Source organism: Coregonus clupeaformis, chromosome 19, assembly GCF_020615455.1.
Source record: "Coregonus clupeaformis isolate EN_2021a chromosome 19, ASM2061545v1, whole genome shotgun sequence".
Taxonomy (NCBI): domain Eukaryota; kingdom Metazoa; phylum Chordata; class Actinopteri; order Salmoniformes; family Salmonidae; genus Coregonus; species Coregonus clupeaformis.
This window is the reverse complement of record NC_059210.1, coordinates 4,513,224-4,529,986: the sequence shown is the minus strand read 5'-3', so window position 1 is coordinate 4,529,986 and position 16,763 is coordinate 4,513,224. Positions and strand designations below refer to the sequence as shown.

The 16,763-nt window shown below is 44.9% G+C and overlaps 1 protein-coding gene across 3 annotated transcripts in view; it reads right to left on the bottom strand.

Moving 5' to 3' along the window:
* LOC121531723 (fibulin-1) overlaps positions 1 to 16,486 on the bottom strand; it is a 62,209-nt gene extending 45,723 nt beyond the window's left edge. Inside the window, exons 1-9 of one of the 3 annotated variants that reach the window (XM_041837125.1) lie at positions 16,237 to 16,486; positions 9,836 to 9,877; positions 6,240 to 6,348; positions 4,398 to 4,530; positions 3,073 to 3,223; positions 2,655 to 2,723; positions 2,433 to 2,525; positions 1,941 to 2,078; positions 1,360 to 1,497 (exon numbers count right to left, since the gene is read on the bottom strand). In XM_041837125.1, coding sequence (XP_041693059.1) covers positions 1,360 to 1,497; positions 1,941 to 2,078; positions 2,433 to 2,525; positions 2,655 to 2,723; positions 3,073 to 3,223; positions 4,398 to 4,530; positions 6,240 to 6,348; positions 9,836 to 9,877; positions 16,237 to 16,291 — 928 coding nt within the window. In that variant the 5' untranslated portion in view covers positions 16,292 to 16,486. Of the gene's footprint in view, positions 1 to 1,359; positions 1,498 to 1,940; positions 2,079 to 2,432; positions 2,526 to 2,654; positions 2,724 to 3,072; positions 3,224 to 4,397; positions 4,531 to 6,239; positions 6,349 to 9,835; positions 9,882 to 16,236 lie in introns of all 3 variants that reach the window. The other 2 variants (XM_041837127.2, XM_041837126.1) reach the window with 2 other exon arrangements.
* Between the last annotated feature and the right edge of the window lie 277 nt (positions 16,487 to 16,763).

Sequence of the window (16,763 nt, the reverse complement as noted above, 5' to 3'; positions counted from 1 at the left end):
ACAAAGGAGATGATTGTGGACTACAGGAAAAAAAAGAGGACTGAGCACGCCCCCATTCTCATCGACGGGGCTGTAGTGGAACAGGTTGAGAGCTTCAAGTTCCTTGGTGTCCACATCACCAACGAACTATCATGGTCCAAACACACCAAGACAGTCGTGAAGAGGGCACGACAAAGCCTATTCCCCCTCAGGAGACTGAAAAGATTTGGCATGGGTCCTCAGAAAATTCTACAGCTGCACCATCGAGAGCATCCTGACTGGTTGCATCACCACCTGGTATGGCAACTGCTTGGCCTCCGACCGCAAGGCACTACAGAGGGTAGTGCGTACGGCCCAGTACATCACTGGGGCCAAGCTTCCTGCCATCCAGGACCTCTATACCAGGCGGTGTCAGAGGAAGGCCCTCAAAATTGTCAAAGACTCCAGCCACCCTAGTCATACACTGTTCTCTCTGCTACCGCACGGCAAGCGGTACCGGAGTGCCAAGTCTAGGTCCAAAAGACTTCTCAACAGCTTCTACCCCCAAGCCATAAGACTCCTGAACAGCTAATCATGGCTACCCGGACTATTTGCACTGCCCCCCACCCCATCTTTTTACGCTGCTGCTACTCTGTTAATTATTTATGCATAGTCACTTTAACTCTACCCACATGTACATATTACTTCAACTACCTCAACTAGCCGGTGCCCCCGCACATTGACCCTGCACCGGTACCCCCCTGTATATATAGCCTCCCTACTGTTATTTTATTTTACTTCTGCTCTTTTTTTCTCAACACTTTTTTGTTGTTGTTTTATTTTACTTTTTTATTAAAAATAAATGCACTGTTGGTTAAGGGCTGTAAGTAAGCATTTCACTGTAATGTCTGCACCTGTTGTATTCGGCGCATGTGGCCAATACAATTTGATTTGATTTGATTTGACTACTCATCATGGTAGTGGTGGCGGGGAGGAAGGGGCACAAGGGGTTCAGTGATATGACCCTGTGGTGCCCTATGTGACCCATATCAGAGATGAAGAGGCGAAGCGAGAGGGCTGACTGGACCCCACTTGGTCTGCTTTACACGTTATTCTCGCGAGGGCAGATTTTGGGGCCAGTCAGCCCTCTCGCTTCGCCTCTTCATCTCTGATATGGGTCACATAGGGCACCACAGGGTCATATCACTGAACCCCTTGTGCCCCTTCCTCCCCGCCACCACTACCATGATGAGTTCCTAAAATATGTAATGTATGTCAGAGAACACTTGGAACTATACTTTGAAGATACTGGGTTTGGGGGTACATGTGGGATGGATGGGGTTATGTTTTGCCATGGTGATAGGTTGCCAGGGTAACATCTGTCAGGGTCCTGATGCTCACCGATGCAGCTGCCCATGGCGTCCTGGATGTATCCGTCACCACACTGGTTCTTGGGCAGACAGCGGAACGACCCCTGAGTGTTCTGACACTCAAAGTCCGGGGTGCAGTTGTGGGTGCCCGACTCACACTCGTCAATGTCTGAGGGAAAGAAGACATGTTGTAAGAGAGAATCAAACTGTTTGTGATTAAAATGTATTCTTATAAATATTCAACAATAGCTTAATTGCAAGTCAAAATCAGACTTACTGTAAATTTTACCAGCTCTTGGGAATAGAGAGAGAGAGAGACAGAGAGAGAGAGAGAGAGAGAGAGAGAGAGAGAGAGAGAGAGAGAGAGAGAGAGAGAGAGAGAGAGAGAGAGAGAGAGAGAGACAGAGAGAGAGAGACAGAGAGACAGAGAGACAGAGAGACAGACAGACAGACAGACAGACAGACAGACAGACAGACAGACAGATCGATCGATCGATAGATCGATAGATAGATAGATCCAGTTGATCATGGATGTATAAATCATGAATCAGACATATTGATCTTTCATTATTCCCTCGCCCCTGTAGGAGGCATTGTGTTGTGACCTCTGACCTTTGCAGTTGTTGCTGTCCGTGAGCTCGTAGCCGGTACCACAGCTGACCTCTCTCTGGCAACGGAATGACCCCACTGTGTTGATGCAGTGCTCGCCTCCTCTGCAGTTACTGGCCCCCAGCAGGCACTCGTTTATATCTGAGAGATGAAGGGAGGAAGAGGGGAGGATAGTTTCGAAGCCGTATCTAAGAGGTAAGAAATCCTAGTCCTGGGGAGGATAGGTTCGAAGCCGTATCTAAGAGGTAAGAAATCCTAGTCCTGGGGAGGATAGTTTCGAAGCCGTATCTAAGAGGTAAGAAATCCTAGTCCTGGGGAGGATAGTTTCGAAGCCGTATCTAAGAGGTAAGAAATCCTAGTCCTGGGGAGGATAGTTTCGAAGCCGTATCTAAGAGGTAAGAAATCTTAGTCCTGGGGAGCTACTAGATGTACAGGGTTTTATTCCAGCTCACTAACTTTTCAACAAGATATGGCTGGTGCCTCCAGTCTACTCACCCTCACAGTTCTTCCCATCTGGTTTGAGTTTGTAACCTTTGAAGCAGGCACAGGTGAAGTTGCCCACACATTCCTGTGCACACTTCGCTAATCCTGTTGAGAACAGAAAATGTGCACATTATAAACAAACATAGACTAGTAAATGACCTATGTTTCTGACTTTCTCTGTGAGGACACAGTCTGTTACTAACATGTCAATGTCATGTGTGGAGGGCTTGTTACCGTTACTGCACATGTTATTCGGTAAGGGATTATCCTTATCAGTGAGGGTCTCGTTGTCTTTGTCAGAAACTGTGGGGAAAGAAAATAGAAGATTGACCAGTACAGGCAAAAACTAAGTTTGCAAACAAAGTGTTGAAACCAATGCATCATGACAATGGAGGTCTTTACTGAAACTACAGTAAGAGCCCTGTCTCCTAATGGCCACCAGAGGACAGAGTAGTATTGGATGTATACTAGAAAGAATAGCGTTCCATATATCCTTCCACTCTCTCCACTCTCTCCACCTCTCTACTCCACCGTTCCCCTCCTCCCACCTCTCCACTCACTTTACTTCTCCACCTCTCTTCCCTCCATCACTCCACCTTCTCTTCACCCTCCACCATTAGTCCTTCCCTCGCATTAGAGTAGATTCTCTTACCCAGGGAGTTTTTGGTCTCCACATCAGGGGCTCCGTCATTGCAGCAGCCCCGGGACACCAGGCCACACTGATAGCCCAGAGACAGGCTGTGGTCACAGGTCAGACCCTGCTCCTGAACAGCCTGGCCCAGCAGACAACAGTCACAGCACATCTGGAGGGGTCAGACCAGAGATATATGATTACTCAATGTTTTTCTATGCATAATTTGACCAGAATGACAGACGGACGGACGGAGAGGGGGAAATTACATCATCATCACCACCACTTCACCACTATCATCAATCACCATTATCTGAAGGGAATCCGTCTGGGCTTGTCTAGGGGGAGGAGTCTAGTTTGAGTGTATCTGTCTGGTCTGTCTATCTTCTCTGTCCTTGAGGATGTCATAATATGTGTATTGAGTGGTGCGGTTGTGGCAGCTAGCCTAGCGGTTAAGAGCATTGGGCCAGTAACCGAACGGTCGCTGGTTCGAATCCCCAAGCTGACTCGGTAAGAAATCTGTCTATGTGCCCTTGGGCAAGGCACTTAACCCCGTAATTGCTCCTGTAAGTCACTCTGGATAAGAGCATCTGCTAAACGCAAAAAAAAAAAAAAGTGGGAGTCTGGTAGTGTACTGAGAGATTTTAGGGGGAGCTTAAAAATGACCATGGTATACTATTGTTCTTCCCCCATTCTAAACTCATTTTGTACCTCCTTTCTCCCATTCATCAAATGCAGCACACCTCAATGCAATCACCCGACACCTGCAATTCATGGGTGGATCAAGTAAAGACATGTTGCTGGCTGCACTAACAACGACCTCATTCTCCTGGGCAAATGTACTGTGGCTCACTTGGCAAAGCTCTTCAAGGGCCTTGACTGATACCATGGTGTGCAGCTGGATGGGGGCATACAGTGTAGTGTAGGATCCTGAGGAAGAGGACAGCCAGGTATAGAGAGCCCACATTGGCAGAGAGTATCTGAGGTGAATTGATCATCTACCTGACAGCAACAAGCTCCATTCCTCACTCCTGCCCAGAGTGACATGTTTCATTCATCCTGCTCACCAGGCACACACACACACGGACGCATGCACACACACACACGCACACACACACCGACATTCAATCTCATTCACTCTCCTGCAGAAATTGCACGTCCAGTGTAGTGATGTACGATGATCAGCATGAGGTTCTTGAAGCAGACAATGATTACTTCCCGACACACTTTTTATACACACACATACACATGCATGTAAACACAAGTATTTGGCTATGTATGCACATATGCACACACACACACAGTCTCTCACACACAATCTCACAGACACACACACACACACACACCTTGGCAGTCTTGGTCTCGCAGGTGCTTCCAGTGAACTGTGTGTCGCAGGCCCCCTGGTCTTTGGCCATGTTGATGCCATTGGTGCAGATAGTGTCCTCCAGAACTGCCGTGCAGCACTGCTCCTGCACTATCCTGTCAGACAGGAACAGGAAAGACACAGGGAATACAGTTGTTCTTAACTCTATCACTAGGCTCCTTAGTGGAATAGAGCGCTGTCTCAATGTGCTTCCTATTAAAAAGAGCCACGGGCATGCCTAATAGGGATGTGCTCATAGTCCTGATTGGTACAGCTGCTGTAAGTGGGTTGAGTGAAGAAGGAAGGCCCTGTGTAAACTCAAGGTGGATTAAAACTTTGTTTATAATCTTCACTTTATCAGAGTTGGGTCAATGCACCACTGCCTCCATTTGGCTTACCAAACTAACTGTTATGGGTACAGTGAAACTAACTTAAGAATCCCTTATTTACAGTCACTATTTTAACCCTCCCCTGACGGACACAGAGGGCTGCAGGGCTGCAACACTTCCTAGATAGAGTTGCAAAATTCCGTTAACCTTCCCAAAATTCCCAGGTTTTCCAGAAATCCTGCTTGGATTTTGTAACCCTATTTCCTGGACAACATTACTGGAATTACATCCCTCTCTGAGTCTGGACCAGATTATTTAGGAAGCCTGAGAGAACTTCCTGACACAGCTGGATGACCAGTGATATCCACCTACCTGACCTGTCTCTCCAGCTGGAGTGGCTTCATTAATCTTTTTACAGTAAAACCAGAAATGGTTACCGTACTGTAAGACTTCAAAGGAGAAAACGGAGGTAGAGAAAGAGCTGTATGAGTCTGCTGTAAATAATCTGATCTAAAATGAGAGTGAGAGCAGGCAGTACACCTCTTTACTGTACACAGTCAAGCTTTATCATATCATCAACTGAGACTTGGGTTGCTGTGCTTTACCTCCAATGGTCTGCTACTCTGAGGAAGTACAATAAGTTAAGGGGTGCTTGTGTCTGTCTGTCTGCCCGTTTCTGTCTGTCTGTCTAAAGGGAGGGAGTGAAACCCATTGTCTGTTTTACGAGATTGAGTACAGTACAGTACTTAGATCCCCTCTCCACTCCACTCCGCTACCAACAAGCATATGTCTTTATCAACCCTCTTACCAGAAATTATCTCTTTCCATTTAAACTAGATCTCTCCCCACGACAACTGCACTCACGTCACCTCCGCAGAACCTTTTAAGGGCACAGCAGTGCTCCTGTCTTTCTTTTCTCTTCTTGTCTTTTTTTTTGGTGTCTGAAATGATCCAATTTCCTGTTCTTCCCCCTCTCCAGTCCTCTCCAGTCCTCTCCAGTCCTCTCTATAGTTTCACCTTAGTGGTATTTCCTGGATTTGACAATACCCCCTCTCTCTAAACCCTATACCCAATCCCGCACTCAACCAAAAACCTAATTCTGGATCACTTGGGTAGCCAAGGTCAATACATTTGCCATCAGAGAGCAGATTGAGCAACATATCTCCTCATTATTGGCCTTGAACCTGTGGCAGGACACCTTCTACTATTACTACCAGAGCTGTTATTACACTGTCATTAATACTAGTGTAATGTCTCCTGCTCTCACGTCAAGTCAAGAATGTGGCTGGGGATTTATGACCGGACGTAAGGTAAAGTCATCACACACTATGGCCTACCACCACACATATTGCCCCATAGTCTATACAGCTTACAGTTAACCCCATGGGACTAATACTGAGGTAAGCAGTTCCCCCTATGGGCACAGAGGTAAGACCATAGAAATAAGGCTGTACAGTCAGAGAGTACATTAAGTACTGTAGTAAGGCCCCACTCACCTGCATGTGGTGGACTCAGAGATGAGAGGGATGACTGTGCAGTCCTGGTTATCAATGCCCCGAACCCGACCATCCTTACAGCACTCATCTATTGAGATCTGTTTTCCACCTGTGGATGGACAAAACCACAAACAAACAGTGTGTGTTATACTTATGCTTATGCTGTGGCTTGGCCTAATGAAGAGATTCCTACAGTGTCGGTGTGGGACATCTAGAGACCCCAAATGGAGTGTGACATCCCTCCTCTAAAACAGTTAGAGACCCATGAGAACTGTTCACATCTGCATAAAATCTCCCATGATAAGGGTGTTAGCCTGCTGAGCTAAAGCCCAGGCATTAGCTCCGAGAGCTAACGCTAGACTTCAGGGCTCAGGTTACTCATAATGCACAGAACCACCTTCTATGTTACATAAGGTGACAGTCAACGCCAAGGGATAAGAAACACTCTAACATTAATTAGAAACTAAATTGTTAGAACAAAATAAATAGAGGTTTCAAGCCATGTTTTGCATACAATGGAGTCTATTCTGTTGGGTGAATAATACATAATGATTGACATGTTTAGAATGATTATGCAAAGTATGTTTACAAAATGTGCAAAATCTTACCAAAACAAAAGTATATTGTTGTTACCCAATACCACTCACACTTTCACACTACTAACAATTTGTCTTCCAAGTGATTGAAAAACTCATTCAAAGCTGTTTGGAATGTTTCTAAATGCCTGCAAGCATTTTGCCAGCGATACTGAATGATGGATATGTTGTGTAGAAATAAGAGGCTAGGACTGGAGTTGGACCAACTCTGTGGCGCTCGGTCTGCTTTCCAGGACCACCCATACATAAACATTTATGCATGCGTGACTGTAAGTTGCTTTGGATAAAAGCGTCTGCTAAATGGCATATATTATTATTATAGAACACTCACAGTAAAATCATATATGTACATCTAATAACCCTGTTGTTGATTCTCAGCCTAGTCGAAAACTAGGACAAGTGTCTGGAGGTGTCATCTTCAATTTATAGTTCCATAAAGTTTTTTTTTTGTTCCAATTATTTCTGCCAGAGGAGGGAACTTGGTTTACAGTGCATTCGGAAAGTATTCAGACCCCTTTACTTTTTCCACATTTTGTTACATTACAGCCTTATTCTAAAATTGATTAAATTCATACTTTTCAGACCCTTTGCTATGAGACTCGAAATGTAGCTCACGTGCATCCTGTTTCCATGGATTATGCTTGAGATGTTTCTACAACTTCATTGGAGTCCACCTGTGGTAAATTCTATTGATTGGACATGATTTGGAAAGGCACACACCTGTCTATATAAGGTCACACAGTTGACAGGGCATGGCAGAGCAAAAACCAAGCCATGAGGTCGAAGGAATTGTCCGTAGAGCTCCGAGACAGGATTGTGTCGAGGCAGATCCGGGGAAGGGTAAAAAACATTTCTGCAGCATTGAAGGTCCCCAAGAACACAGTGGCCTCCATCAATCTTAAATGGAAGAAGTTTGGAACTACCAAGACTCTTCCTAGAGCTGGCCGCCTGGGCCAAACTGAGCAATCGGGGGAGAAGGGCCTTGGTCAGGGAGGTGGCCAAGAACCCGATGGTCACTCTGACAGAGCTCCAGAGTTCCTCTGTGGAGATGGGAGAATCTTCCAGAAGGACAACCATCTCTGCAGCACTCCACCAATCAGGCCTTTATGGTAGAGTGGCCAGACGGAACCCACTCCTCAGTAAAAAGCACATGACAACCCACTTGGAGTTTGCCAAAAGGCACCCAAAGGACGATCAGAGCATGAGAAACAAGATTCTCTGGTCTGATGAAACCAAGATTGAACTATTTACTGTATAGAAGTTTGGAACCGCCAACACTCTTCCTAGAGTCGCTCCCCATCCAACCTGACAGAGCTTTTGAGGATCTGCAGAAAATAATGGGAGAAACTCCCCAAATACAGGTGTGCCAAGCTTGTAGCGTCATACCCAAGACGACTCAAGGCTGTAATCACTGCCAAAAATGCTTCAACAAACAAAGTACTGAGTAAAGGGTCTGAATACTTATGGAAATTTGATATTTCTGGGGGTTTTAGCAAATAAATCTAAAAATAGTTTTTGCTTTGTCTTTGTGGGTTATTGTGTGTAGATTGATGAGGGGAAAAAAATTATTTAATCAATTTTAGAATAAGGCTGTAATGTAACAAAATGTGGAAAAAGTCAAGGGGTCTGAATACTTTCAGGAATACACTGTATATCCTTGAATATGGTAACTGTAGGCAGGGGCCAAAGGTGTGAAGAAATTAACTGAATATAAAAATAATATGATAATTTATCCAAAGCAAATCATAGAACTGTGAACATTAAAATTAACATTAACAGATAAACTTTTCTTGAAAGTTAAAGTCATTCTGATTGCAAATCAACAGCAGAGTGTATCATCAAACAACAACATAATAGGTTGTCTAATAGATGCATTACCAAGCCAAGAAACACTATTTTGCTGACTCACTGAACAAGCCTGTTGTGGCCAGCCAGAATAACAACTGCAACAGTCGAACTCCTTGTCCCCCGTGAACTGAGTAATAAAGCTCTTAGCAACAGGGGGAGATGAGAGGGCATTTTAACAGGCCCCATAACCACCCTTCATTGGGCCTCAGTCTGACTAGAGCCACTCTCTTCAACAGTGATAAGGTCTATCTCTGCTTTCATCTGAGGGAAGAAACCAACACCAGGATGCTCTTGGAGAGTGGCAAAAGTGTTGCTCAGAGAGAGAACAGTTACGCACGTAAAAAAGTAAAGAAAATACATTTGCTGGAAGAGCAGGGAATGGTCGGAATGGTTAACACCTCCTGTGGTGAACAATTATCCTTGCTTGGCTGCCCCCCAGGCCATTTTGGCCTTTTCTATTTCTTGACCATTACCACTGCCATTAACTGACATCTCCTTGCCAAAACACCCTAGAATCTGGAAGCCTCAGTATGTCTTTAGAAATATCAGACAAACCCCCAGAGCACAAATCTCTATAATGTTCCCTTCCAAGCTCAGAGGAGGCATAGAATGAGAATGTCATACAATGTCTCACTTTCAGTCTCAACTGACGGAAAGAGGTGGTCACATGACTCACTCCCTGGTGTGTTCTGGTGTGCTCTCTCTCTCTCTCTCTCTCTCTCTCTCTCTCTCTCTCTCTCTCTCTCTCTCTCTCTCTCTCTCTCTCTCTCTCTCTCTCTCTTCTCTCTCTCTCTCTCTCTCTCTCTCTCTCTCTCTCTCTCTCTCTCTCTCTCTCTCTCTCTCTCTCTCTCTCTCTCTCTCTCTCTCTCTCTCTCTCTCTCTCTCTCTCTCTCTCTCTCTCTCTCTCTCTCTCTCTCTCTCTCTCTCTCTCTCTCTAACTAATCCACACCCATTGTGCATGGCAGGACCATTCCTCAGACACCGCAGTCCGCCCCCTTCCCCAACTAATTGAAAGAGCAGTATGTCTTAAATCTAGCCTCTGTTATTTAATCAAACGAGGCAAATGCAGCGGTTGCAGAGCAGAAGACCTAAAAGTCTACCCGCCTGCCTGTCCGTGTGATGCATTGTATGTCTGCAGAAAGGACAGTTTACCATCTTGGAACATGTTGCTGGTTGTGAGGGCTGTCCTGACTCCTGTCTGGGCAGAGAGACAGAGAGAGAGAGACAGAGACATAGAGAGAGCGAGAGGGAGAGAGAGAGAGAGAGAGAGAGAGAGAGAGAGAGAGAGAGAGAGAGAGAGAGAGAGAGAGAGAGAGAGAGAGAGAGAGAGAGAGAGAGAGAGAGAGAGAGAGAGAGAGAGAGAGAGAGAGAGAGAGAGTTTGTAAATACAACCTACATCCTACATGTTTATTTATTTTCCTTTTTGTACTTTAACTATTTGCACATCGTTATAACACTGTATATAGACATAATATGACATTTGAAATGTCTTTATTATTTTGGAACTTTTGTGAGTGTAATGTTTACTGTACATTTTTTATTGTTAATTTCACTTATGTTTATTATCTATTTCACTTGCTTTGGCAATGTAAACATATGTTTCCCATGCCAATAAAGCCCTTAAATTGAATTGAATTGATTTGAGAGAGAGAGAGAGAGAGAGAGAGAGAGAGAGAGAGAGAGAGAGAGAGAGAGAGAGAGAGAGAGAGAGAGAGAGAGAGAGAGAGATTGAACCCAGTTATAGAACCCATTGTCCTCTATGGTTGTGAGGTCTGGGGTCCACTCACCAACCAAGAATTCACAAAATGGGACAAACACCCAATTGAGATTCTGCATGCAGAATTCTGCAAAAAAATACTTTGTATACAACACAAAACCTAAAAAAATGCATGCAGAGCAGAATTAGGACTATACGCGCTAGTTATCAAAATCCAGAAAAATGTGTTTAATTTTTCAACCACTTAAAAGGAAGCGATGCCCACACATTCCCCCAGGAAGCCCTCACCTACAGAGAGATGAACCTAGAGAAGAGTCCCCTCAGCCAGCTGGTTCTGGGGCTCTGTTCACAAAAACAGACCCCACAGAGCCCCAGGACAGCAACACAATTACAACCAACCAAATTATGAGAAAGCAAAAAGATTTCACACAGAATTAACAAAAAAACTGAGCAAATTGGAATGCTATCTGGCCCTAAACAGAGAGTACACAGTGGCAGAATACCTCACCACTGTGACTGACCCAAAATTAAGATATTCCTTGACCATAGGCAGACCTGGCTCTCTAGAGAAGACAGGATATGTGCCCACTGTCCACAAAATGAGGTAGAAACTGAGCTGCACTTCCTAACCTCCTGCCAAAAGTATGACCACATTAGAAACACATATTTCCCACAGATCACCAGTGGTGCACAAACAACATTATACAGTAAATACCGGCAATACATATATGTTTATTTATCTTCCCTCACTATTCGTACTACATTAAATATGTATTTTTTCTCATCAATCTACACACAATAACCCATAATGACAAAGCGAAAACAGTTTTTTTGTTGAAATTTTAGCAAATGTATTAAAAATAAAAAACAGAAATACCTTATTTACATTAGAATTCAGACCCTTTGCTATGAGACTCAAAATTGAGCTCAGGTACATCAGGTTTCCATTGATCACCTGTCTATATAAGGTCCCACAGTTGACAGTGCATGTCAGAGCAAAACCAAGCCATGAGGTCGAAGGAATTGTCCGTAGAGCTTCTAGACAGGGTTGTGTTGAGGCACAGATCTGGGGAAGGGTCCAAAAACATGTCTGCAGCATTAAAGGTCCACAAGAACACAGTGGCCTCCATCATTCTTAAATGGAAGAAGTTTGGAACCACAAAAACTCTTCCTAGAGCTGGCCGCCCGGCCAAACTGAGCAATCGGTGGAGAAGGGCCTTGGTCAGGGAGGTGACCAAGAACACGATGGTCAGAGCTCCAGAGTTCCTCTGTGGAGATGGGAGAACCTTACAGAAGAACAACTATCTCTGCAGCACTCCACCAATCAGGTCTTAATGGTAGAGTGGCCAGACAGAAGCCAATCCTCAGTAAAAGGCACATGACAGCCCGCTTGGAGTTTGCCAAAAGGCACCTAAAGGACTCTCAGACCATGAGAAACAAGATTCAATGGTCTGATGAAACCAAGATTGAACTCTTTGGCCTGAATGACAAGCATCATGTCTGGAGGAAACCTGGCACCATCCCTAAGGTGAAGCGTGGTGGTGGCAGCATCATGCTGTGGGGATGTTTTTCAGCGGCAGGGACTAGGAGACTAGTCAGGATCGAGGGAAAGATGAACGGAGCAAAGTACAGAGAGATCCTTGATGAAAACCTGCTCCAGAGCGCTCAGGAACTCAGACTGGGGCGAAGGTTCACCTTCCAACAGGACAACGACCCTAAGCACACAGTCAAGACAACGCAGGAGTGGCTTCGGGACAAGTCTCTGAATGTCCTTGAGTGGCCCAGCCAGAGCCCGGACTTGAACCCGATCTAACATCTCTGGAGAGACCTGAAAATAGCTGTGCAGCGACGCTCCCCATCCAACCTGACAGCTTGAGAGGATCTGCAGAGAAGAATGGGAGAAACTCCCCAAATACAGGTGTGCCAAGCTTGTAGCGTCATACCCACGAAGACTCGAGGCTGTAATTGCTGCCAAAGGTGCTTTAGCAAAGTACTGAGTAAAGGGTCTGCATGTGATATTTCCGTTTTTTGTTTTTAATAACTTTGCTAAAATTTCTAAAAACCTGTTGTACTTTGTCATTATGGGGTATTGTGTGTCAATTGATGAGTGAAAAAACAATTTAATCAATTTTAGAATAAGGCTGTAACGTAACAAGATGTGGAAAAAGTCAAGGGCTCTGAATACTTTCCAAATGCACTGTAGCTGATAATATAACACTTCAAATGTCTTTATCTTTTTGAAACATTTTTGAGTGAAATGTTTACTGTTAATTTCTAATAGTTTTTTGTTGATGTTAAATGTATTTCTTCTCACTTTTGCTTATTGTTATTGTTCATTGCTTTGGCAATGTATACATATGTTTCCCATGCAAATAGAGCCCCATTGAATTTAATGGAGAGAGAGAGAGAGAGAGAGAGAGAGAGAGAGAGAGAGAGAGAGAGAGAGAGAGAGAGAGAGAGAGAGAGAGAGAGAGAGAGAGAAAGAGAGAACATGGCTGGCCCATGTCTAGACTCCTCATGTAAACACTGCTTAATGAGCCCAGTGGAGCTCTAGTCCCTCAGCCCACAGCAAAGGCCTCTCAGAGACAGACCCAGACATCGCAGCAGCACAGTCCACTTCCATGGGTCACATCCTTTATCTAACACATTTCAGTCAGTTTACCCTATTGTCATCAAATTACCTTATACTGTAAGTGCTTAAAAATGTGATTATTTCTAATTTGACTAACGGTCTGAATAGCCTGTAGCAATGCATTTGTTGCCTATATTATAACATTCGATTTGCAGGTACGTATTTAGCTGACTGAGGTTGAGTTGAAACAAATGTGTGAATAAGTGATTAATGTACATGGACGGTTTATAACCTGATCCTATGGGACCATCTTCAGATCTTCAGTCAGTCCACCCCGACCCATACCTAATGGAGTGATACCTCACCCTGACCCTTGACCCTCTCCCGTGTAGCATGGAAGCTGAAAAAAGGAGCGCTGATAGTTGTTGGGGGGGTATGGCCCCTGTGCGACATGCCCAATAACATTGAATTCAATGCAGGAGGGGTGATGTCAAATTCTTTCCTTGGGCCCAATTACATTGAAGTCAATGGAGGTGGGGTGATGTCAAATTCTGTCCTAGGGCCAGAATTCCTAAGCACACCACCGACAGGAGCCCCGCAGACTGTGAAAGTGGCCCCATGTGTGTCCAGGGGACCCTGTTCTGGGGTATATAGGTCGTCCCACGCCTCTGTGACCCATGGATGGGCCCTTAAAGGTGTAAATCAGGACTCCTCCCCCTCCAGACCAGCCACCGCTCAGTGGTTACTACCTCAGCGCCTCCAGACTCAATGTATACACCCTCATAGTGTAAAGCGTGAAACACACCGAGAATCTCACTTCCAATAGGTACTTATCATTGTGGGAGGCCGTTCCTTCTCTTGCTAGAACAAAAGCGGTACCTGCTGTGTGCCGGCCCGGAGTGCCGAACCTATCTATTCTACTTGTAGAATCGCAATGCTCATCGGTGGCCAACAACTTGACTTTGAGCCGATCAGAGAGCATAAACCCCCACGTGGGGGAGCCAACAACAACAAAAAAGGAAAAAAGAGGGCATTTTGTTCGTACATCCACGGATGAGCCAGTCAGACTTCATATGCAATGTAGGCTATGGGAAGGTAGCGAGCTAAGTGCACAGACACAATGCACACAACACTAAATACTGCCTCCAAGCTAGCTAACCACTGTAGCTAGTATTGACATGATAATTAAATCACAATGGATTAGCTAGTTTGAAGTAGTTTCCATGAAACAGCTGCCTGTGTTAGCTGCCGAGTTAGTGCTACGCAGACGACACACAACTAATCTTCTCCTTTCCCCCTTCTGATAACCAGGTGGCGAATCGCATCTCTGCATGTCTGGCAGACATATCAGTGTGGATGACGGATCACCACCTCAAGCTGAACCTCGGCAAGACGGAGCTGCTCTTCCTCCCGGGGAAGGACTGCCCATCCCATGATCTCGCCATCACGGTTGACAACTCTGTTGTGTCCTCCTCCCAGAGTGCAAAGAGCCTTGGTGTGACCCTGGACAACACCCTGTCGTTCTCCGCTAACATCAAGGCGGTGACCCGATCCTGTAGGTTCATGCTCTACAACATTCGGAGAGTACGACCCTGCCTTACACAGGAAGCGGCACAGGTCCTAATCCAGGCACTTGTCATCTCCCGTCTGGATTACTGCAACTCGCTGTTGGCTGGGCTCCCTGCCTGTGTCATTAAACCCCTACAACTCATCCAGAAAGCCGCAGCCCATCTGGTGTTCAACCTTCCCAAGTTCTCTCACGTCACCCCGCTCCTCCGCACACTCCACTGGCTTCCAGTTGAAGCTCGTATCTGCTACAAGACCATGGTGCTTGCCTACGGAGCTGTGAGGGGAACGGCACCTCCGTACCTTCAGGCTCTCATCAGTCCCTACACCCAAACGAGGGCATTGCGTTCATCCAACTCTGGCCTGCTGGCCCCCCTGCCTACGACGCCAGGACAGCGGAGTCACTCACCACCTTCCGGAGACACTTGAAACCCCACCTCTTTAAGGAATACCTGGGATAGGATAAAGTCATCCTTCTACCACCCTTACCCCACCCCAAAGAAAAAAAAACGAAAAAAAAAAACATATAGTAAAGTGGTTATCCCACTGGCTATAAGGTGAATGCACCAATTTGTAAGTCGCTCTGGATAAGAGCGTCTGCTAAATGACGTAAATGTAAAATGTAAATGCAGTGTCCTTAGCTAGCTAGCTAGCTAGCGAATATGATAATGTTAGCTAGCTAGCTAAACATTTGGCTATGGGCTGGCACTGGCAGTATGGGATTATGGAGAGTGAATTAAATGGTTTCTTTGTCATTTTGCTAGGTAGTTATCTAGCTGTGGCCATCTGGCTAGTATCAACAAGGGATTTCTACAAAATAGCAACATTAGTGCAGATAGCTTGGAATCTACACCATAAGCAATACGCACTGATATGCATTGCCAAACAACGCTACTGCCACCTTCTGGTTTGGAGTATATTAACAAGGCTGAGTGGTTGACGACTTCCAAGACCTTTGGTGTGTGAACACTAAAGAGATTGACTGCTGACACTCTGTTCAGAAGAGCTAAGGACTGTCGGCAGGCAAATGTTTGACAATCCTACTGGTGTGTTTGAGCTTTAAGGAGAGACCTGACCTGTATCTGGTTGGCTGGCTGAGCAGCAATCATTTTGAGCACATCTCTGTACTCTAAACTTTAAAACCTTGTTACTGTTTCAGATGGAAAATAATTTCCAGTAGTCTGACACATTTCTACCAGTGAAATTAGTCCATATTTTACAAGACGCAAAATGCATTTCATTCCAGTCAAATCAATTTAGGACAAGTTGGGAATGTTGAAATCTTACTTTAAACTGGTAATCATGGGTAGATGTTTTACTGGCAACAAGACACACATACACACACTCACAAATCAAAGCAAACCAAAAATCTAATGACACACACTGACAGCATGTAATACAGTAGGTTACACATTACTACTGTAATATAACTGGCATAAAGTGTTCACGAAATCACATGTAACACTTTATGGGAACTTTGGTTAACTCCAGCGCTACCCGACCTCATCTCTGCCCATACAGTGATAATGCAGTAGCCTACTTAAGGTGATACGTTTGAAATATCTAACATGCCTGTGTGCACTTATAGGGGTAGTCTACCGTATGCAGTACATCACGCATGGGCATGGATTGATTCTCATGGGAAGAATTCAATCTTGAGACAGTAGGCTACTATCCTGAAGCAAAAAGGTAACTGACCTTGTCCGTTGAGAACTCCGAACAGAGAGAAAAATATAACTATCCCGGGACCCATTGGATAAAGAAGAGATTCTTGCACACCAAAAAAAAGTGTCAAACAGTCAGAACTGTAATATTCTGCACTAAGTGTGTGAACCAACAGGACAGTTTCTCACGGACACTCAGATTTTCAAGCGAAAGATAGAAAAACTGTGAGCTCACGCTGGACAGGAGTAGCCTATACGAGTGTGTGTGTTATGGGGCTAGTGAATCGCAGCGTCAGCGTGTCTGTCTCGAAACGCAACCTCGGAACGAGCTTCTAGCTTGCTCCGAGGGGCTGTAAAAAAATCTAAACTCCAGAAATCCCAACTGGAGTGTCTTGATTTCCACGTTACAGTAGTATACATCCAATGTCTTATAGGACACACTAATTTAATTCACGTCGTTTAATTGACTTCCAATTATGACAGATAAATAAGTAGCCTAAAATATAAATGTATTATTTTGACTGAATCATGTGTAATGAGGACATTAATTGACACTGTCCT